The sequence below is a fragment of the Nyctibius grandis genome, chromosome 5 (genome assembly GCF_013368605.1).
Source record: "Nyctibius grandis isolate bNycGra1 chromosome 5, bNycGra1.pri, whole genome shotgun sequence".
In the NCBI taxonomy this organism is placed as follows: Eukaryota; Metazoa; Chordata; class Aves; order Nyctibiiformes; family Nyctibiidae; genus Nyctibius; species Nyctibius grandis.
In genome coordinates this window covers 76,461,462-76,484,863 of record NC_090662.1, presented here as the reverse complement: position 1 = coordinate 76,484,863, position 23,402 = coordinate 76,461,462, and the positions used below count along the sequence as shown (strand labels likewise).

Genomic DNA, 23,402 nt, shown 5'->3' with positions numbered 1-23,402 from the left:
TTTACACGATTAATATATTTTACTCAGTATGTACACAGTTCTCCAAACAAATTGGGTCATACAAAGGCAATTTAAGAAGCGTTCAGTAACCACCTTATCAAGTGCTACATGGGATAAGTCTTAGCTGGTTTTGCTTCCTCCAGTTCAGCATCCAGCCAGCGGAATCTGCGGTGCCGACGCAGAACTTCAATTGCTTTTTGTTCTAGAGATGTTGGTTGAATACCCAGGTCTTCCAAACCAGGAAGGTCAGGAAATGTCATGTCTGTTGTGTGAAACTTTAAAAAGAAGGAGGGGGAAAACAAAAAAACACCAAAAAAAAAAAAAGGGAATTCACTTGACAGAATGAACAGCATTACACGCCATGAAATCATTCACATACTAAAAAAAGGACTGCGCACTTATACCTAAGGTCACCTTTTTTCTTTTACAGAAACAAACTAGCAAAAAACCATAGTACTAGAAACATTTTAATATGTCTCAAAACAATTTTCTACAAATGGCAGCTCTTGGGAAATTCTACTAGAATTTCAAGGCTGCTGACATAAGACTGTTTCCCCTAAGAAAGAACCCCGCAATACAATATACTGCTGCATCTTATAGTAGATCTGAAGAGCTATTCAAACACAAATGTGGACTCAGTCAACTGTGTGTCAGTCCCAGTTCCTTGGCTGATTTTGGCTCAGTATTTTTCCTTAGGAGGAAGAGATTCAATGTGGCCCTACAGAACTATGGCGTAATTATGGAGTATTGAGTCCCCTGGCATAATTACATAGAGTATTGAGTCCCCAGTGTACTTTGACAGAAGACACAGATGTTCTGCACATGGCAAAAAGTCATTCAGGCTTCAGATTTAGATTCACAAATAAATAGCAGCGAGACATGCAGGAAGTCTCTTAATTTTCTCTCTATCAGATATATATTATCATGAAGACTACTGCATTGCAACCACAAAATTAGGCCAAACTTGTAAGGGCCTATCTGAACTGCAATTATATACATTCTGCTTTGTCAGGAAAATATATGTTGAATTATCACCTTTGATAGGCTGTTTTTCTCTGTTCATGGTTTAAAACAGGGTCCTGTACAGGACAAATATTTAATCCTATTACCATATTTGCAACACATATGACCTATATCTTTGAAAATGGGGATTTCTCTTATGCTATTATTCCTTGAAAGGTCTTTAAGTCAACCATGTTTAATTTTGTGTAGATTATTTAAGGATGAAAGGCTGGGAAAGAGGAACATTCAGACACAGAAGTGACATGGAGAAACTCCCCTCTTACACTACCCATGCTATAGCTGAATTGCAGTAGTTTTAGTGATTTGGTGCAGGTTTATTTCATGAAATGTAACACTATAAACTACAAACGCAGCTAGGAGTAAGGTTTACAGGAGATGTTATATCTATATCCTGGGTCAATACAGCCAATAGAACTACAATGCCAACTCTCTCTAGTATGGGGGATGAGTCAGTGGTTTGGGGGAAAATAAAAAGTTTTGCACTAGACCATGAATAAGTTTACCTCCTTTATTATACATACTGTCCACAGTTTTTCACAACTATTTCCAAACAGAATAAGAAACCGGTTTATTCCACAGACAGAGAAATATAAACTTAGAAATTAATTGCTTACAGCTATTCAGTGAGCAGCACCAAGTATAGGACCCAGTTCTCCCAGATTCATGGTAGTACCCTATCTCAATTTTGGGACAATCAGGTCAAAATAGGCTATTGATACTGCATCATAATAAAAGGTATTAAAACTCCAACTCTGCAAAATAGTTGGGAGAGTACCTGCAACTTTCACAGAGCAGCAAGTTTAGAAATTGTCAGAGCACAAGACTATCTGTGCTAACCTACATATATGCCAACTGTTTTGACATTAATACTTGCTAAATCCTACTTTTTCCTCACTTGCAGTTGGTTTTTTGCAAGTTATTTCTCCACTTCCACTTAAACACTCTGAGAAGTTAGGAATAAACATGAAGTTGCAACACGTTCATGAGAAACGGACTCTAATGTTAAACGAGAATTTGGGCTGTATGCAGCGCTGTCAGTTCAACTTCAGTTGTTAAAAATGCCATTATCTGGCTAGTATAAGCGATTTTAACGCATCTAGAGGTACATGAACTCACTAGCTACCTAAAAGTGGGGAACACCTCCCCCCCATCACTTAGCTGCACATTGCACATCCAATCTCTACTTTGGCTTTGCTATTTTCAATAGCATGTGTTTTGTGGGAGGGAGGCAGGGGCACAGCAAAACACGCAGCCTTGACCGCTTTTAACACTTAACAAGGCTGGGCCCTTTTCCCACCTCCTGTCATGTTACTTCTTGCTATATAACCCTCTCACCAATTGTTTCAACCACTTTCTCAGATGTATTTAGAGAAATATGTTAACTATTCTTCCTCCATCAATGCTAGTGGAAAGACTACATCATAAGGATGCCTTTTAAAAAATATTTCCGTTAGTCCCTCTCTCTTACTAAATCTTTGTAAGGCTACACCAGAGGAATCTCCAGGCTCTGTATCCCCTTTGCACTATAACAGGTCTGGACAAATAAATTAAGAGCGAGACTGCGTAACAGTAGATGCAGCAATTGTATGGCAGGAACCATAACCATTTTTGAGGAAGGTTATATATAGAGACCTTTAGAAATTTAAATTTTTGTAGTATCCAAACAGTCTGAAAACAATTCTTTATAATCAAATTCTAGCTACTGAACTGACTGAAATACTATACCACATGATGTACACGCATTTCAGCACTTACAAATACACAATGAAACATTTTCCAAGAAGAATTCGTGGGTTATCTTACACTTACCCGGTCCACTTTGTCTCGTGTTAACCACGGTTCAAATGGACTAATCTCCAACAATCTTGCAACTAAACTATAATCAGAGAAAGTATTGCAAAAGTATAGTCATTATCCAGATGCAGAGAAGTAAATGAGAACTGCTAAAAATATTTCACACTTAGTAGACAGTGAGCAAGAGCTTTTTCGGTAGCTGTTCTTGCAAGATATGAATTCATTAAAGCAGTGAATGTGCCAGCCAGTAAGTTCGTAGCTGTGTTTCTGATAACTTTAACTGTTTGCTACTGAATTATTCGATCGCCTATTCTTTTACTTTGGAAGGGAAAGGAGAAACAGATATCTAGAAGTAAAACTGAGCGTTAGTGGGTGGGGAAAGTAAGCCTCCACATCCAATTCCCCATACACCAGAGGGTTCAGTCTTGCCCCTGCCTTTCCTCCAAATTCTGTTCCCTAGTAGAGTAGGCAGTAATGCAATTAGTCACAAAGTTTGATTCAATGCCTCCATGAGAAAACATGCTTGCTGACAACTAAATGATTTAACAGCCATACAAACAAGATGATGGAATCTGGAGCAATCTGCATCTATAAAAAGGATGAGGATTAGTGTATTTGCAGTTTCCAGAAATGAAATTTCCTTTGAAAGAAAGAAAATCTGGCAGAGAAAAGAAAATAACACTACAGCTCTTGCTCAGTGTCTCGGGACCAGCAGTATTCAATGTAGAATCTCTGACTGAGGACTCACCTGGCAGACTAGGGTGTTACTAAGTTACAGCACATAAACAGAACTAGGCTTATCTGCCTTTTAGATGCATTCTTTTCTCAAAAATATGAAATACCACTTAGTTTAGCCCATAAAGAAAAAAGCATAACATGGGCTGCAGCAAGTGTGAATAAAACTAATAAGCACCCACATAGTTACTTTTTAACAAGCTGCTCTATGTCAGCTGAGCCATGTTAATCTAATGCATCTACAGCCAATTCAGAAACAGCCACAACAGATTAAGACGCTGTTCTGGCATTATTCATCATCCATTGCATGAACCCAATGTTGAGACCTGTTAGCAGACTGGTAGTAGGTTTCTAACATTGGTGACTTTTTTTTGGTTATTAGTTTGCATTGTACTAAAACTGAGGAGGACTAGTACCCCAAACATTAACGCATCTCAACCATGCTGAGGGCACCTTCTGAAACGGCATTTACTGTTTGAGATAGCTCTTCAAAAGGATGTCCGATTGTGCCTTAAGGACTAAGCCCAGGCTCAGCTTTCTACTGCACTGTTTCATGCACCATTACTCAGTAGCTGCGATTCAACAAATCAGCTTCTCCTCTCAGTGCTCCCAGGGCCCAAACCTACAGCTGCAGAAGCAGCTCAGGCATGCAAACAGCCTTCACAGTCCCTCCACTGCAGTCAACTGAAGTGATGCCACACCCTTCTCTTATTATGTCCCCATTTATGACTATCTTCTAAAACATGTTACTGCCCTCATGATGTAGACATAGAAACGCTTGCTCACAACTGCACTGCTCAAATTCCCAGGCCAACATCTCAATACAAACTTATCTCCAACACTGGCTCAAATCAATACAAAGGACTGAACTAGAAAGTCAATCAATACCCATACCCACCCTTATCCCAGCTCTGCTTCCAAGGTGGCAGTGCTCACCAGACTGGAAGGACAGCTGACAGTACCAATACTTTAAGCTGCTGCAGAAAAATCTGTCAGGGTCTATGGCCAGCAACTTACACACAGATATTCCCTGTGGTACTATTAAAAGTTTGTTTAGTTTGCTAGTGATTGTCTCTAATTAGGACCTTTTGCTACTTCTTGACTCAGCAAAGCCATTCAACGACTCTGGAATAAATAGTTAAGTCTATTAAAAGTACACCTTTGATACACTAGCTCATCAAACGCAGGCCTGTGCCTGAGCAGAAGACTACAAGCTAGCTAACGAGTACCTAGTGAAAGCCAGTTTTCTACAATTCTACCATGTTATATACCAACTGGCAATATTAAATAACCAATGCAACAGTTATTGATGCTCCTGGCACAGAAGGAATGGTCCCACTTACTGGTAGAGAGGACGAGGAAGCGGATAGGGAATAAAGGTTCGAAAGGAAACTGCGTAGATGTATTCTACCATGTCGTAAAGGAGGTATCGGTTAGGTCTGAAAGAAAAAGCAACAAATGTTACAGGTAAGCTAAGTATACATAAATACTTGCAGTAAGAGACAAAAATTTTAAAGCCCTCCACCCCCAAGTCTACAAAGAGCATGTTTTCTTTAACCTAAATGATTTGCCAGATTTGCCATTTTTCCTCACAAGAACAAATTTTGGCTCTGCAGACTCTGTACTGTTTGAAATAAAGAGGGATTAAGTTAGAAAAACATTTCATCTGACATCAGCGTTGGTAACAGTGTAAGTCACAAATTGCAAAACTGTTTTGGCACTGCGTTGGATGCTGGTGCCCAGGCACCGGCAGAGGGGGCTGCAGGGGCACCTTAGGTGGAGAGCTCAGGGCTGTCCCCTGCCCCGTGCTGCACGGCTGGCTCCAACACACCCACCACAGGACACAGCTGAGCCCCTCAGGCAAAACGGTGGTGCCTCTGGGAAAACATATCTAAGGAAGGGCAAAAATGCCACACATGCAGAGAGAAGTGAGGAAAAAAGTGAGAAACAGCCCTGCAAGCACCAAGGTTAGAGCAGAAGGAGGTGCTCCAGGTGCCCGAGCAGAGATTCCTCTGCAGCCCCTAGAGAGCCCACGCTGGAGCAGGTTTATCCTGAAGAACTGCAGCCTGTGTAAGGGGCCATGACGGAGCAGGGGAACAGTGTGAGGAGGAAAGAGAGGCAGAGAGGAGCTGCTATGGACTGACCCTGTAACCCACCATTCCCCATTCCTTTGCACTGCTCAGGGAAAGCAGGTAGAGGAGTCGGGAGTGAAGGAGTGAAACTGAGCCTGGGAAGAGGGTGGAGGGTAGAAGGTGTTGTTTTATTCTTTTTGTCTTTATTTCACACTATTCAAATCTACTTTAGTTGACAGCAAATTAAATTAATTTTTCCCAAGTTGAGTCTGTTTGGCCCATGACAGTAACCAGTAAGCAATCTCCCTGTCTTTATGTGAACCCATAAGCTTTTCATACTATTTTGTCTTGCTGTCCTGTTGAGGAGGGGAAGTGAGCAGCTGGCCAAGGCTAACCCACCAGAATCATACTGAATAAAGTGTATTCTGTGTGCTTTTAAAGCACACCTTTAATGTGCCCTCTCCGTGCCATAACTACTGACTCAAATTCTGAATACATGATTTTCAGCGCTGGGTCAGGACTGAATCTGTACAAGCCCACTTGGAAGTTTGTAATAGAAGGAAGCCAGAAAGCAAATGGTAAAATTAAGAAAGGTTTGTTAACAAGACATCCCATCTTTGGTAGTAAATGGCTGCAAGGAAATTGATTCCCTTGCCTTTGTTTGACTAAGAACATACTGTTAGAGGAAGAAACTAAGATCAGTTCCCCCAAAAGAATGCAATCCCCCTCTCAAGATGGAGGGAAGGAAGCAGTCTGTCTTCTGCACGCCTACAGGAGTTTAAGAGAAACATATACCACCGGGAGTTCCCATTTCTTTCTTGTTCAGTCTTTGCCTTAGCATTTTAATACTCTATCTTTATAGATGGCTCAGACTGAAACAGGTATCTCCCTTAGCTTTCAAGGCAACTTGCTGGTATTCCAAAACATCCTGAAAATCTTCATGGTAACACACAAGAGCACACTACTGAGCCCTGGTGTGTCACTTGATGTTTCAACCTTCAAAATTACATCCTGCTGATCATGATCAAAGCAGCAATGAACACACCAAAAGTTTGTGTCTCCTCACGATTTGCTATACTTTTCAGCTAAGGCAGAGACGTCAGTGACATGACAGTGATCTTGAGACTGATTACTCGCCAGGTAGGTGTCTCCTAAAAATAAGACGTAGGTTTTTTTTCATCTTCAGTCTCCTTCTTTTTTTTTAATAGAAGACATTGAATTATTGTTGGAATCTAAACCCCCACAAAAATGAAACCATGGTAGAGTAAGACTAAGTATGCAAAACTTCACACAGTCCAAAAAAACAAGACTATGATACAAAGAACATGAATTTCAGTTTGATAAACCCAAGATCTCAAAGATCTAAAGGTCTGAAGTTGCATGCATGAAAACTGAGCCTTCAACTGACATGTTCTTCAGAAAGAACAGGAATGCTAATAACCACAAACAAAATCTGTTGATAGATGCCGGAAAAAAAGACAGAACCCCAAATTACTACTACTTCAGTTTGTAAAAGCAAATTAGGGCAAAACATTCTAATGGATATACTTAAAGGTAGGTCAACATATTTGGGAGAATTCAAAAGAATTCAACACTCGAAACTCCTTATCAACTTCATCCAGGTGGCTGGATTATAGAACCTGAGAGAGACCTGCATTTATGAAGTTACACTAAAGGACTACCATCAAAAACACAGTATTAAGTTTTCTTCTATTAATATAACTTACAAGAGTAACACAGCAAAAAGTGGTGATGTCAAATTTACTTACTCAGCTCAGGAAAAAAAAAAAAATCAACTTTGTTTTCATTAGTTATTAGCATTTTTTTTACCAAATTTTCTGCCCCTACACTTCAACATCCTCATGCCTATCCAAAGGTAGCATAAGCCAATTTCACTTCTATCCTGATATGTAAGAAACATGTAAGGATGTATAATATAGCCAAACTTAATGTGAAAATAAATACTGTTTGTTCCTTTACAAATTACCAAACATTAGCAATACAACTTCACCAAGAATAGAATCACATTGAAGTGTCATTACATTAACCACAATAAGCAGACAGCAAGCTCTAGAGAGCGTTAGCATTCAAGACAGAAGATACGAGTGGATGAAGCAAAACCAATGCCATGGGGGAAAGAGTGGAACAGGTAAAAAACCACACCAAATCTTCAGTCATTCAGAAATACTAATGACACCGCTAGCTGTCACAGTTAAAACTCTATTCCACCATATAGTAGGAAGGGGTGTGGGGGGGAACCACCACAGAACTAAAATGCTCTTTTACAAAATTAGTATTTTAAACTCAAACTGGTAACTCTTTTTAAAAAAAAAAAAAAGCATCTCATACAGCTTTAGTCAAGGGTTATGTTGCAGAGTTCCTTTGGTTTTCCAACACCGATTTGGACCTTCGGTTTAGACCATCGTTTATTCAAAGTCTTCTCAGTCATTGTTATGTGCCTGAAACTGTATTCCTTGCAGTGGGAGCCTGGCATCCTTGCTTGAATTCCTGCCTCTGAAACCTGGGCACTGAACTCCTGGCTTTCTGTAAATTCCCCAAAAATGAGACTTTGAAACTGTAAGAATACATTCAAAGTTTAGCCAATTGTCCTTCCATTTGACTGCAAAGTGTCCTATTTAGTGTGCAATTCTCAATTTCTCCTGCAGTTGGGGCAGTTGCTTCTGCCGAGACAGCAATGAACCTAAAAACAGGGGCTTCTCCCTCCTTTTGGTGCAGGCAGCTTTGGATACATATAGACCCCTCTTCAAGTTTGCCCCAAGACATAAAATAGTCACTCAAAGAGTTAATTTCATCACATTTTGTGTTTTTGCATTAGTTGTGTCCATCTGACACCTACATATGATTGACAAAAAAAAGTGGTTTTGAACAGCTGTCTAGCATTTGTTTCCACTTATTCTTCAGTGTGACACTTCACATCATCCCAGTGATTTCAAAGCAACTTCGAGTTACTTAATAACCTTATTGTTGCTGTCAGTAGTCCTTTCAGACCATTGTCAGCTTTTTTCTCTCTGCTAGTTTTTGAGCAGAAGTTCCTCAGCATGATCCAAAAGGAGTTGAAGACCTGCCTGCTGCCTTTTCCAGAACACCACGATACAGCCACACATCGCCAAGCTGCCAGGATAACATCTTCCTCAACAGCTCAGTTACAGCACTGAAGAAAGTGACATCATACAAGTAAAAGACAAACCAGCAACGATCTCCACACTACGCTAATAAAGAGCTGTGACTGCAACAGCAGCACAAAACAAACACGGAAAAAACAATGTAATCTCAGATAAGCCTTTTCACAGAATCGCAGAATCAGTCAGGTTGGAAGAGACCTCTGGGATCATCGAGTCCAACCATTGCCCTGACACCACCATGGCAACTAGACCATGGCACTAAGTGCCATGTCCAGTCTTTTCTTGAACATACCCAGAGACGGTGACCCCACCACCTCCCTGGGCAGCCCCTTCCAATGTCTAATGACCCTTTCCGAGAAGAAATTCTTCCTAATGTCCAACCTGAACCTCCCCTGGCAAAGCCTGAGGCTATGTCCTCTTGTCCTATCACTAGCTGCCTGGGAGAAGAGGCTGACTCCCACTCCACTACAACCTCCCTTCAGGTAGTTGTAGACTGCAATAAGGTCATTTTGCAACATCCAGATACTATGCACATTTTCAGTGTATAAGGGGGGAAGACAAGAGATATGCAAGCAATGGAAAACAGGAAGCTGTTCAGTATCATTTGTTTCTTGACTAATTAGCAACGTTTTCTTTATCAATGAATCTAATGTTCCTTTTACCACATATATTGGATGAAGACCAGTTCCAGCGCTATGTTACAGTATCAAAACATGGACCCGTTACCTTGCCATTTGTCACGTTCTTTATTCTTAATGCTAATTACCTATTCTGACTTTGAGCTTTTGTACACAAAATATTCCAAGAGATCCACTGTCTATCTATTCTAATTCCAGGTGGTTTCCACACAGCTTTAGCAGAATTTTCTCCAAATCTATGTTGTCTAGCATGTTTCCCAAGACTGCCTATTTCTTTGTGTGCACATACATAACATTAAATGCAATGGGGCCCAAACTAGGATTTTCAGAGTACTCTCAATAGCAGCTTGAGCCATTTTTCCTCCCAAAAAGGAGGTGGAATTTATTGCAGCTCAAACTGTGTGCATGGATGGAGAAATTAAATGTACTGTGCAGCATGCCAAAAAATGACACCAAAAAGAAGTACTTCAGTTAATTAGAATCAGAAAAGTAACCTACCCAGCCAAAGCGTATGTTTTTCCTTTAGCATCAGGATCCTTAGTTGCATTAACAATTGCCTTTGCTACGTCAACCACCTGTGAGAAACAAATTCAGACAATTACCAATAGAAAACAGGAATGCATGCACACACTCCTCTTTCAGAAGTGATTTACAGGGGGAAAAGAAAAAACCCAACACAGACATATACATTGTCTTGTTTTATTGAAAACTTACATATACCGGTTGCTTCACTGTTTTTTTTCCCAGAGAAATAAGAGGCACACCACCAAACCAGCGCATGTCTGATAGAAAGACACACACATAACTTGAGAATAAATTCTGTGAATCCTTTCAGTAAGCAAATAACCAATACATTTTGCACTACACTGACTGTGGATCTCTTCTGAAAACTGACTTAACTTTAAAAAAAAGCAAATAGAATTGGGAAGAATTATCATCCAATTCCAGTAGCACTGTTTTCAACGCACATTTAGTTTTCTTATAAACAACAATGGGAAGGCTGTATTTACTGTTTACTTAGAGCAGTTCAAAGATATCTCAACTCTGCAACACAGAAACAGATTCCACTGTATCCTGACTAGCAATTTTGTTGGTGATACATCAGAGACGTTACTGTTGCTTCTGAGCCCAGAACAACTCAGGTCGATTTTTACGTTCAAGCATTACCGACTTGAAAAACTACTTTCAGGGTAAACTACTTTGAGGGTTAAGATGACCAGATCTTAGCTCAGAACAATCTAAATAAAAACCCAATAGTACACATTCCCCCTCCACCCAAAAAAAAAACAAAAACAAAAAAACAAACCACAAAAAAACAAACCACCAAACAGCAAAGTCTAAATATATTCAGAAAGAATTCTGTCATAAGATGAAAATTTGTGTTTCCCACTACACACCTTCAGCTAACAAAATACAGTAATTTTCCAATAAAAATATACCTCTCTGCTTTTCAAAAGCAAATCACATTTTCCCTCTGTTCTCTACAGACAGGTACACAAATCAGACATGGTTTTAATATTTCAATATTACATACTTGCGTAATGATTGAGAAATCGGTCCTCTCTCCCAAACATCTCGGAGGGCTTCAAAATTATAGCATCTGGAAATTCTTCCCTCACTGCTTTCTCTCCAACAGCCTATCATTCAATTAAAATGAACACATTCATCAGATCCATTCTGAACAGACCAGAAGAGGATGCCTTCTCAGAATCTAATGCATCCTGACTACAGCACTGAAAGAAATGACACCATCAGTAGCACAAAAATTATTTATATCTGAGCCATTTGATCTTTGAGATGCTATGCCAAGATAAAGGTCTCACAGAACATCCCAAAAGTCCCATAAACACGTATATAATTTCTTCTGTTTGAGACAGAATACAGTCTCACTAGTGAAGTGGCACAAATTTAAAGTGACAAAGTGCAGAAAGGAAGAAGCCTAACCTAAGTATGTCTCTTGCTTATGTCAGACCAGAGCTTGGAAGAAAACAGAAGGTTTACATAACACCTACTACATTGTCAGAACACTCCAAGAACTGCTTAGGTACAGTTAGAAATTTCAGTGGCAGCTACCTACTTTCCACATGGGACTGACCAGTACAGTAAGGCCTAACTGTCCTATAGAGTTATTACACATCGAGAGCTATCAAATTTTAATCCTGGTTTTAAAAAAATTTTTATACTAAAGACAAGGCAGAGTACGGTGAGCCCGAACAAAACAAAAATAGCTGAAACTGGGATAATAGGTATATTAAAAAAGAGAAAATCAGTAACAGAAAATTATACCTCCTAATAAGGAAAAAAAAAAAAAGGACACCAAAACCACTTTTTTTTTTTTTTTTTTTTTTTTTTTTTTTTTAACAAGAGCAGGTAACAATCCCACTCCAAGGGCCTGTAATAGTGATATTCATCTGTCTTTGCAGTATTCCTTTTGGCATCAACTACTTACTTTGCTAGGTCATTCCAGCCTTAGATGTTAGGCCTGATACTGGATCCCAAACATCAAACTAGTTCCTCTTTCTTAATGACAGTAATTTTAGATGCAAAGATATTCAAGGACAGAAGAAAGGAAGAGCTTTCAGAATATAAGATCTATTTACCTTCAAAGCACATGAAGTACTAATGAGGATTTCTAGCTCCAACAAGCACAGTAACTCAAAAATTCCTCAGCTGCAGAAAACATTCCACAGTAAATTCATACACCAATTTCCTTCACACAGACCCAAAAAAACAACTACACAGTAGGCTCTCGGAAAATATATTCAAAAGGATTCCACACTTACTTTATTCCTGAGGTATTTGGAAGGACTCTTCATGCTAGCATTCAGGTGAGAGATATGAATGAGTGTTTCCACACCAGCTTCCCTAGTTATCTGTGCAATACTTTTAGGAATATTTACAAATTCATCTTCAAAACTGAAGTTTCTAAAACAAGGCAAAAATCAAATTTTACTTTAAGAGCAATCAACAGTGGTGCCTACCAACCAAATAGCAATCATTCCATATTACATGTTCAAAAGCCTATCTTGACACTCTTTGATAGAAACAGTTTCCTTTCATGAGGGACTCTTCATATAATAAAAACTAGAGACAAGTGAAATGCAACAGTAAGCTTCGATTACAGCTTTAGTACTGTCTGCTTTTTCACCTGTTAAGATTCAATCAGTATGAAAAATCCTCTTGCCCTCTTGTCTGTGAGAAATAGGTAAGTCTTCCCAAATGAAAACAATTTTTTTTAAGAGAAGCTCCACATCTTGAAATCTGAGCAAAACTGTCTTTTTACAAAACTGTTCAAAATTTGACTTAATTTGATGCACTCAATTACACTACAAAGGAGCTCAAAAATTCTAAGCAGCCTAAGTTAGGGCAGATGCTAGGCATTGGGGAAGTGGAGAAAAACAGACCAAAGAACACACAGGTGCTTATGCAAACGTAAAATTTTACATGGACAAACCCGAACAATTTCATAGCTGCTGTAAGGGACTTCAAGGACAAGCATGTAGAAAGAACCACTCCACTCACTTTGTGGAAATCTAGGGGCCTAAGTTAGGGGGTTCAACTGTAATCTAGTTTGGCATCTGATCAAGAACAATACAGAAGCTCTGTCTCCAAGCAGAACTGACACTGTAAGCTGGCAACAAACCCAAAATTCTTTCTAACTATCCCAGGACTGCAAGAAAGAGAATTGGCTTCTCGTGTCTTTATATTGTCCTTGTAAGCATCCCATTCCATCTTTTCCATTTGCTTTGGCTAACAAACATCATGTCCAAATGCGCCTCTCTCTGTCCTTATCTACTCCCACAGATCCCACTGGAGTCTAAAGAAAGCCTTAAAAATAAAGTTATTTTTGACTCTTCGATAACTAATCTGATCCTGGGAACCATCACTCCTGTTCTACTCACAAAAATAGACTTTAGAAACACACAAGAACGAACAACAACCCTCCTGTAACCATGGCGTTTTCAAACAACATAGTATACACAGATGTGACTGTACCCTAATACTAGGCAAGGAGGAAAGCATTTAATGGCAGGCCTTATTTTTTTGACTGATCTCTACTTCTAATCTTACTTTTATTTTTTTCCTGCTCAAGTTTTTCATAGACTTTGGGGTTATCAAAACGGTTAGTCTGACTTTATGTTTAACAGACCACGGAATTTTATCTCAGGGTTCCAGCAACACCACTGATACCAACACGTATAAAATACATAAGAACATTTATGCAATACAGCGTAAGTTCTGGAACATCCAAAAGTCTTTAATATGTACCAAGACTCTTCTGCTTTTGAATCTGTTGAAACTGACTGGAGTGATAAGGTTGGGGGAGTTTAACTAGAACGAAACTTTTTGTTGTTGTTGTCACACTTTTCCTTTTCTTCCCTCACTCCCACATTACAAAGAGATTTCTTCTGTTTTGGCAGAAATAAGCATTTGAACTCTTACATTCATAATTTAGTAATAGTGCAAAACAATCCTGACAGGTTGGTTTGTACATTTTTACCCATATCCCAAAGTCTGAAGAAGATACAAAAATGACTGAAAACCTTGTCAGATGCACAAGACTGAAGTTAATTTAGGTTTGGTGGGCTTTTCCCCAAATAAACTATGTTATAGACTCCAAAAGTGGGACAAGGAGCTAAGTGACTATCAGAAAGTACCTCTATGAATTTGAATGCAAAATCAAAGTGTCTCCCAAAAGTTATGTATGATATTTGACTAGACAAGAAACAGCTGAAATAGTATATCTGTGGGCAAGCACCTATTTTACGAAAAATAATTGTACAATTTGAGACTACCAATTCTATTCTGCTAATACAATGCGTCTACTAATTCTACAATTTGAACACCAAATGGCTGTTCACAAAAAAAGAGCAACAGAGGCATTAGGCTTATAAACATAGATGAATGATATCTACATTTGTTTCCGTCTATTACGATAGCAAAATTATGTACTGTATAAAGGCAAATCATACAACTAATGAGTTTTTGTCTGACAGTTCTACACAAGGCTTCAAATAAAGTGGATATAATTGCACGCACACAAAAAAAGTATGAGGCTATTACAGGTATTTTTAACCTAAAATAAATATGGGATTATTTTAAATGGATTTCAAAAAGGGACTATTTTTAAAAATCATTACAAAAAAATGCTTATATAGCTAATAGCGCCTGTGCCAAAATTCTATAAAGGAATGCTATTAATCATAATCTTAAGGACCCTCCATTAGCTATTCCTGTTTATTAACATTTACCAGAGAATAGGAAAAGGTTGATCATAGCTTATTCTAGTAGGCTAAAATTCATCACTACGCCTAAGTGACAGGACGAAAGCCCACTTCTGTAATAATGTAAATACGAGCTCAGAGAAAATGGTGAGCCTCTGTCAGCTGTAGGAAGGCACCCATGAAACATCAGTAAGGTGTGTGAAACCAGCACATTGAACTCTGACAGACCAAAAGCTGTACACTAGAAAATTATACAAAGAATGCCCTTTTCAAGAGCAGATCATAACCAGGACTCTAGTTAACCATTTAAAGAAATAGAAGAACTTTCATATGCAAAATTGCAGTTTTGCCTTTTCATAGAAGCCAAGAATAATGTCAGCATCACTGCATACTGTTCACACGCCATAAAACATGGCTACAATGTCCAATACCTGGTGCAAATCTATCTATATAGGAAAAAAAAAGGAAAATTACTTTGTTTCCCATTCCTTTCCAACAAGATTAATGACCACATTGCTGTGTTCCACGGCTCTTCGGATGGAGTCTTTGTCCTTACAGTCCCACTCCTGTAACCAGAGCATCAAATGGGAAAAAGATGAGATAATGTGTAAATAGGCATAATCAAAGAAAGCTCTTTCACACCATTTCCATTTAGAGGCTAAACAATAGCTGGAGCTCCGACTTTGAGAATGATTAACAGACTTCCTTGTATAGCAATGGTATTGTATTTGATCTAAAGCCAAAGCAAAAGACTTACTAAGAAGAGAAGTTGCCCCAGGTCACCCATCGGTCGCAGATACATGAGGTCATACTGATCACAGCGATAGGGTATGATTACTTGAGATCCAATGCGACCTGAGTGTTCAAAAAAAAAGTTTCATTTATCTTAACTTTAAGTAGATGAACTTCTGAATATACTAAACTTCCTTCTTTCCCTGGCATTAAAGCACAACAAATAACACATAGATATCTTGAATAGTTATCTGCAAAGCTAAAAGTATCACAGAAGTAAGTTTTTGAACCTACATAATTGGAATTCTTAAGCAGGGACATACTTGAATATTTGAGCTTGTAAGACAAAGCATGGAAGCTTGTTAACAAACAACAACCAAAAAAAACCCAGTGTGTGCTGTAAACATAATACAATATCTAAAAATGTGTCACATCTAAGCATATTTGCATTTTTTTAAGTTGCATGGAAAGGAGAAGTTAAAAAAAAAGCAAGAGCTATTTTCTAAAACTCAAATTCAAAAGGGCAATTCTAAAGAATTCCAATCAAATTCCTGCAAACATTTTAGTAAAATGTCCTAATAAGGCCAAAACTAGAAAAAACAAATATGGGCTGTACGTCTCCTCAGATCTGCATTTTACAGATTGAAAAACAGTATTTGAAGGAGAATGACTTATTTTAATGACTTTAACCATGTTTAAAAGCTTCTAAATTTCCTAGATTAAAACAGTTTTTACCAAATGTCACATCTCGGCACTTCACAGAATCACAGATTGTTAGGGATTGGAAGGGACCTCAAAAGATCATCTAGTCCAATCCCCCTGCCGGAGCAGGATTGCCTAGACCATATCACACAGGAACGCGTCCAGGCGGGTTTTGAATGTCTCCAGAGAAGGAGACTCCACAACCTCTCTGGGCAGCCTGTTCCAGTGTTCGGTCACCCTCACCGTAAAGAAGTTTTTCCTCATATTTAAGTGGAACCTCCTGTGTTCCAGCTTGCACCCGTTGCCCGTTGTCCTGTCAAGGGATGTCACTGAGAAGAGCCTGGCTCCATCCTCATGACACTTGCCCTTTCCATATTTATAAACATTAATGAGGTCACCCCTCAGTCTCCTCTTCTCTAAGCTAAACAGACCCAGCTCCCTCAGCCTCTCCTCATAAGGGAGATGTTCCACTCCCTTAATCATCTTCGTGGCTCTGCGCTGGACTCTCTCTAGCAGTTCCCTGTCCTTCTTGAACTGAGGGGCCCAGAACTGGACACAATATTCCAGATGCGGCCTCACCAGGGCAGAGTAGAGGGGGAGGAGAACCTCTCTCGACCTGCTAACCACACCCCTTCTAATACACCCCAGGATGCCATTGGCCTTCTTGGCCACAAGGGCACATTGCTGGCTCATGGTCATCCTGCTGTCCACTAGGACCCCCAGGTCCCTTTCCCCTACGCTGCTCTCCAACAGGTCTGCCCCCAACTTGTACTGGTACATGGGGTTGTTCTTGCCCAGATGCAGGACTCTACACTTGCCCTTGTTATATTTCATTAAGTTTCTCCCCGCCCAACTCTCCAGCCTTGAGCAGACCAAACACTATGAAGTATCACACAAAACACTTTTAAGATCCAAAATGCCAGAGATTACTAATTATCCTGCAACCTGAAGAAAAACTAGAGTTTAGTTAAACATTTTTTTTTTACTTAGTACACCTGGGGAACATTACCTAAACGGTTGACAACATATCGTCCCAGGAAACCTGTAGCCCCAAAGACAGTGGCCACGATGCCACTAACAGAGGATCGTCCACTTCTTCCACGAGGGACCACTGCATGATGAACTTGGCGGTGCTGCCGCAACACAGATGGGGCTGCAGCTAACACGGAAATGCCAGGGCCTACAACACAAAACAGGAGAGAGCATGTGATATAAGCTAAAAGTTAGCAGTGTCAAACCACGGTTAATGTTATTTTTCTCATTACAGATCCATTTTTCCTAGTTTCCCTCAGCAAAATTTCCCGTATCAAGACTCCTGACAGGCTATTTCAGAGACATCTGGATAGGTCAGAGGACAGCAGGCTTGAGGGAGCTGTTGACAAAAGTCGAAGACCAAACTAAGATACGAAAGGAGCAGACTAAGGTTTTCAGTTCCTAAACAGCAAGTAAAGCTTAACTGGTTAGCATTAATACTTGATGTATAAGGTGAAGCACAGAGGTTAAGCAAATAAAGAATCCTTGCTACAGGCAGGTCCCACCTGAGTACATACACATCGTGCTCCCAGATCTGGGAACTGTGGGACAAAGAACTCAGAAACGCTCTAGATGCAGTTAACCAGACTTTCTACCTCAGTCTAAATATAGCAGACCCAAATGTTGGAATAGTCAGCAAACCTCCTACATCATGGCTCTGGAGTGAAGGGAAATGAAGCAATGCAAAGAGTCAGATCCATGATGCACAGAATATTGCCTCAAAGCCGTTCCTTTTCTCAAGGAGCTATGAAAAGTTGAAAGCCACAGAAACACAACATCCCTAGGATATTGAAATAAAACTGACAAGGTAGCTCCAATAGGGAGTTTGAAAAGAAGAATCATATGTCCTCTCCAACCAAGTTAGCCAAAAGCAAGAAATAAACTGCTTGTAAGAGATTTTTTAAATTAGAAGTGTTTAATGTTACCACATGTCCATGCTCATAAAAAGAAAAGAACAGATGAAATGTAGAGTGCATAAACACACTACAGACATCTGGCTGTTGACAAGAGCAGACCGTAAGAGCTGTCATTGGAAAACTAGCTTGAGGATATAACAGAAATCCAATAACTGATCTTCCAACTTTTAGTAAGTCATGGCCAGAAGCATTTTCTAGATAAGAAAGTTTAATCTTCCCCATATAAATCTAAGTAGCAAAAATCACAATGAAAACAAAATTAGTATTTGATATCAGAATGACGGAAGCATTAGGAAACAACAACAAAAAAAAAAACATCCCACTGCACACTGAAGGAGTATGTTTTATCCTGATATGGTTACCTATTACCCGTTACACAGTGGCACTGATGTTGTAGCAATGACGTTAAGAAGATCAAAAGGACAGGGTATGTTTGGACATAAATTATATTTTGTTAGATCAGCTGATAGAATTCAAACCAGAAAATCCAGCAAGATTTCAGTGCCTAAAGAAGGTGTTTCTCTACCCAAAAGTTTGTCTATCGCTCCCCTCTTCACGCCCCACAAATTAGAATAATAAAAGATAGCACAGCTCCAATTTTGTCCTGAAAGGTAGTTTCACACCTGCTTCACTAAATAAAGCAATCACACATATACATTTGTACTTATCAAACTAATATACTATGCCTAGAAACTATACTCCAATTAGCTGATAGAAACAGGATAAAATAAGATATCACCTACACAAACTTCAAGTAGGTATATGACTTCCTAAAAAGCAACTCTCCTAGAAAATAGGTCCAAGCTCAGGAACAGCTAAACTGGGCATGGTGTCTGTCTTAAAGTGGCAGATATGCAGGGCCTCTCCATTACTGAAGCAGAGACCTTGAGACTAACTATGAGAAAGAAGAAAAATACGCTCTACGATAAGCACCATTTAAAAAAAAAAAAAAAAACAAAACAAAACCAAAAACACCACAAAAAAAAAAATCACTCTTTGTCAAAGATCTGCTGGAGTTTAATAGAAATACACACTCCTGTGACATCCAATTAATGTCTAAAAACCTGGCATGGAGTTTTAAAAGTAACACAATATGTTCATGTTAAACTTTATAACACCTCAAACTCAATTTTTAAGGAACATGTGAACTCACCACTGCCATATTCACCACTTATCTTCACTCTCTGCTTTTCCTATCATTCAGTTAATTTAACATTGCCCTCTAAAATCTTTGTGTATACTTCTGCGGAATTACAGTGAAGGTGAAGACAGTCATTTCAATGGATTTCCAATACAAAAATACAGCCTATACCCTAGGTTTTTCCGTCCAAAACGCTTCGAGAGGCAGGTTGCTTTTTTAAATGACAACAGAATAAACTTGCAAATTAAATCAGTAGTGTATACTGAATACGCTGTACAGAATAAAGCCTGTAGCTGTGTAATGGGTACCTGGACAGTGGAAATTAACCAAGCTCAGTACAAGTGTGAGTGTAAAGGATAACGCTGAGGGAGACAATTGGATGATCTTGTTACTTTCATTCTTGTAGTGTTCTAACAACTAGGGTTTTGTTATTTAATTTATTTTTTAGGAAAAGCAGACTCACAGAAAAATGACTGGGTATTTTATAACCAGCAGGATTCCTTCAAGTATGTAAAAAATCTACATGGTATGCTGAGATGGTGAAAGAGAAAGCTTGATGACCCATACTCCTCTGTACTTTGTTTACATACCCTTCTCTTTCTAAAGGTTTGTAAAAAAAATTACACAATATTCACAGAATTAACACTCTCTCTGTTACTTTTAGATAGGAACACAATTCAGTCCTTACAATATAAAACCTAAAAGCAACAAGATTTCAGTCCACTGTGAGCACCTGTTGAAAAAAGTATTATTAAACAGACCAACCCATATAAGAACGACAAGAGAGTTAATCTGAAAAAAAAAATATACATGTCATTCAACTTCTTTGTGTCTTTTTTGCTGTTATTTCTGCAAAAATTATTGGTGACAGGTGCTTCATGATGCTATCACTGTGACACTAACAAATAACATCCAATTACTGTTTTGTATTCTCCTACCTTTGTGTAAACACCTGTTGTTGCTTGCCTCACACGGTAAGGTCCTTAGTGGTGTACATCTTTCTTGTTCCTTAATTGTACAAGATCTGTCACAAATTATCACCAACTATGGCTACATGCCCAATTACTACTAAATTATAAAAAAAAGTTGAGATTTAAGGGTATCTGTGAGACTCAAAGAAAGCAGGTTAGAGATCCTCACACTGCTTCACAACCAGTAAAGGACCTTCCACACGGTGTGGAGCCCTATCAAAATGCAATATTAAGTAACTCAGGACAATGTAACTTAATAGAGTCATACAGATTTCCCAGCGCATGTTAATATCTCCAGACTGAGCAGCAATGCTTACAGCTCTGTGCTCCTGTGTAACACAGACTAACAGTAGTATTTCATCTTCTTCACTTACCAGAAAGTATTTGTCACTGAAAATTTACTTTTACAATCCATATTTGAAGCAGTTTATGACCACTGGTTTGAATTAAACCTCAAATATCCACAGTAAACCAGAACCATCGTTTTCTTGAAAAGACACACTGCTCCAATTAAAAGTACGTTAAATTCCTTCCTCACTTTTATCAACCAACAAAACCTGCCTGCCATCTCCCACTTTACTCAACAGAAGAGCACGTGCTGAATCAATTTAACTAAAAATCAGTTCTGTTTTGGCGGCAAAGGCCCTAATACAAGTTTTAAATATAATTTTGGTACTTGAGCATGCTTATAGACCATGGCCAAAATGCCAAGGTCACCTAAGAAATCGTAAAAGGAATCCGAACTTTTAACCTACAGGGCAGCATTTCATTTGCTGAGATTTTGACGGTCCCTGTGAGACAACCTACTACCGTAGCGGTACCGTAGCGGTACAGCCACACCGGTAGCCTGAGCCAATCCCATGCGGCCCTTTGAGCTTCAAACCCCAGTTCTCTACAGAGAAAGCAGGCAGAAAACCGACCACTTCTGCCACAAACAGTTATTTTAGCCAGCTGCTTTTCAAACGCTGCCCTGTGAGCTCCCTCACATAGCTATACTCCGAGGGCGCCGCGGTGAGAGAAGGGAGGCCCACGGGCAGGCGGCTGCCATAGCACCGTCCAGGCTCGGGCAGAGAGCGCAGGGGCAGCCGGCTCCCCACGGGGAGCAGCGGCGCCCCGGCCGCAGCCCCTCAGCGGCGGTGACACTCACCTGCCCTTGGCAACAAGAGGCCGCGGGGAGCCCGAGCGCAGCGAGCCACAGCCGCCATCTTGCCTTACCCACCACCCCTCGCGCCGGATGGCGCGCGGGCAGGGTCAAACCTCTCCCCCGCTGCGCGCGCAAGAGGGACCCGCTGGGCCGGGGGGAGGGAGGTGCCTTCCGCAGCGCGCATGCGTGCAGAGGGCACACGCTCCGTTTTCCCTCTCCGGCGGGGCGGGGCGAGGGGCGGAGCTGCGGCACGTGCGGACCCCGCCCAGCCTCACGCTGGGTGGAGGCGGTGAGCGCGGGGGCTCCCCTTAGCCGGGGCGGCCTGCGGTGCTGCGAGCGCTGATGGCGGCGCCGCGGAGCCGCCGGCCCCGGCCCCGGCCCCGGCCCCGGCCCCGGCCCCGGCCCCTGAGCCCGTGGCTCAGTCGTAACCCCTCGCAGCGGAGCAGCTCCCGAGCTGGTGGGCTGGAGCCAAGCCGGCCCGTGGGGGACAGGGAGGCCGGGCGGTGAGCTCCGTGGCGGGGTGTGGTGCAGTCTGGGCCCGACGAGGGAAGGACGCCTCAGGTCGTAGCTCTAGAGGGTGGGATGGAAGTTTAGAAGCACCCAAGAGAGGAATTTCAGAGGGAGGATGACCCCCAATGCTTGCAGGTGCATTGGAAACCCCAAGCTTAAATATTTATTAATCTCTCTAGGGAAACTGCTGTTTCACAGGTCCTTGTGCCTACTTCCAAGTGCCTGTCTAGTGGGAACCAAGCCAAGTCCAACAATTAAATGTCAGTAACTTTGGCCACTACTGAGCTGGACTGATTGAAAACATTTTCAGTAACTCGTTACTTACGCCTTGAATCACCTGGCCTCATTAAATTAGCCTTAAATGGGGATTAAACAAATCTATGATTACAGACATGCAACCACTCTAACATTCCTAACTCCCTCAGTCATCTTATGTCTTCAACATTTCACTGAGGCTTTTCCCCCTAAGCAAGCACTGCCGTAAATGTTGCATCACGATCACACACAGGGCACTCTAAATCTGCCACTCGCACTATTATTGCCTCGTTTTTCCCATGGGTTCCCATTGCTTTTTGGTCTGCATTGAATACAAATGGCCATTCTTTTGTAACCTGCCTTACACCACTGTAGCTGGTGTTCATATTCACCACAAAGTTTTTAAAACATCAGTGTGATAAAAGACAGAACAGCCAGGCAATTTTTCTGGCAATTTGGACAGATTCCAAAATATTCGATTTTAACTCAACTTCTGACGCAAATTCAAATGGCAGTTCTGCCAGAGCTGTGGCGTAGCAGGTGATTTGGGGTTTGGGGCAAAAATCTGGATGCTCTGTGAACTCTGGCCATCTCCAGTTCTCTGCCACAACACACATTTTTTTCTTTGATGTGTAAGCCAGGTGCACACCGAACTAAATGTGCTCATCTCTTTTTGCTGGTAACCAGGAACCACAGCAGCAGGCCCCCTCCACCTCCCACTCCCAAACTACCTGCCCACCACTGCTCTCTCCACCTTCGTCATGCCTGACGGTCTCACCACAGCTTTTCTGAGCAGCCCAGCCTGCCTCAATGCCTTCGGGAAATCCAGTCTGTACAGTTTTGCTTAGATACAATCCAAAAAAGCCAAGGCTCACAATCTGTATTTGTATGTGATGGGTGCTCATGGAAAGCAGTGGGAATTTACCAAGCAGAACTGGGTACCTAGCCTCATTTCAGAACTGGTGCACAGCTACATGAAAGCAACTGTCCAGTTTCAGCATCTCACATGTACATCTTGTTCTTAATCCAAGTCAGAGCCTCTTGCTGTGGAGACTTGACCCTTGTTTTGTACAGTGACAAAAATGTCCACGGAAGGTGATTTTATAACAGATTCTAAGCTTGGACTAGAAAGAGAAGAATGAATTAAGGCTAAGGCAACAGAGAATAAATCAGGATATGTGTCTTCTGCTCCAGGATTGCCACCCCCTGATTTTAGGAGATATGAACCAGAGCTCTGTGTTTTCCACGCTCCATTTTCAAAAGAGTGTTTTCCTATTTCAACAGTGCTGTTGTAGGGATAAGACGGGCTAGTTGACCAGAGATGCTTATGTCTTACGGTGATGTAATCATAAAAAAAAAAAAAGCAGT

The 23,402-nt window shown here is 40.6% G+C and overlaps 1 protein-coding gene across 1 annotated transcript; it reads right to left on the bottom strand.

The window, feature by feature from the left end:
- Positions 1 to 21,380, bottom strand: NDUFA9 (NADH:ubiquinone oxidoreductase subunit A9). Its single transcript, XM_068401558.1, has 11 exons — positions 21,273 to 21,380; positions 17,074 to 17,244; positions 15,388 to 15,485; positions 15,105 to 15,196; positions 12,189 to 12,330; positions 10,940 to 11,042; positions 10,120 to 10,187; positions 9,904 to 9,980; positions 4,896 to 4,991; positions 2,833 to 2,899; positions 1 to 275 (listed from the first exon to the last, which is right to left on the bottom strand). Exons 1-11 carry the CDS (start codon positions 21,328 to 21,330, stop codon positions 105 to 107), a joined length of 1,143 nt encoding a protein of 380 aa, XP_068257659.1. The 5' UTR covers positions 21,331 to 21,380; the 3' UTR covers positions 1 to 104.
- Between the last annotated feature and the right edge of the window lie 2,022 nt (positions 21,381 to 23,402).

What these genes read in the sequence shown, in the direction of transcription:
- NDUFA9 (XM_068401558.1), bottom strand. Translation starts at nt 21,330, where the DNA reads ATGGCGGCTGTGGCTCGCTGCGCTCGGGCTCCCCGCGGCCTCTTGTTG. An exon ending in ATATGTTGTCAACCGTTTAG is followed by an intron (nt 15,486 to 17,073) that starts GTAATGTTCCCC and finishes TTGAACACTCAG; the next exon opens with GTCGCATTGGATCTCAAGTA. An exon ending in CCAAATACCTCAGGAATAAA is followed by an intron (nt 11,043 to 12,188) that starts GTAAGTGTGGAA and finishes ATTGAATGATAG; the next exon opens with GCTGTTGGAGAGAAAGCAGT.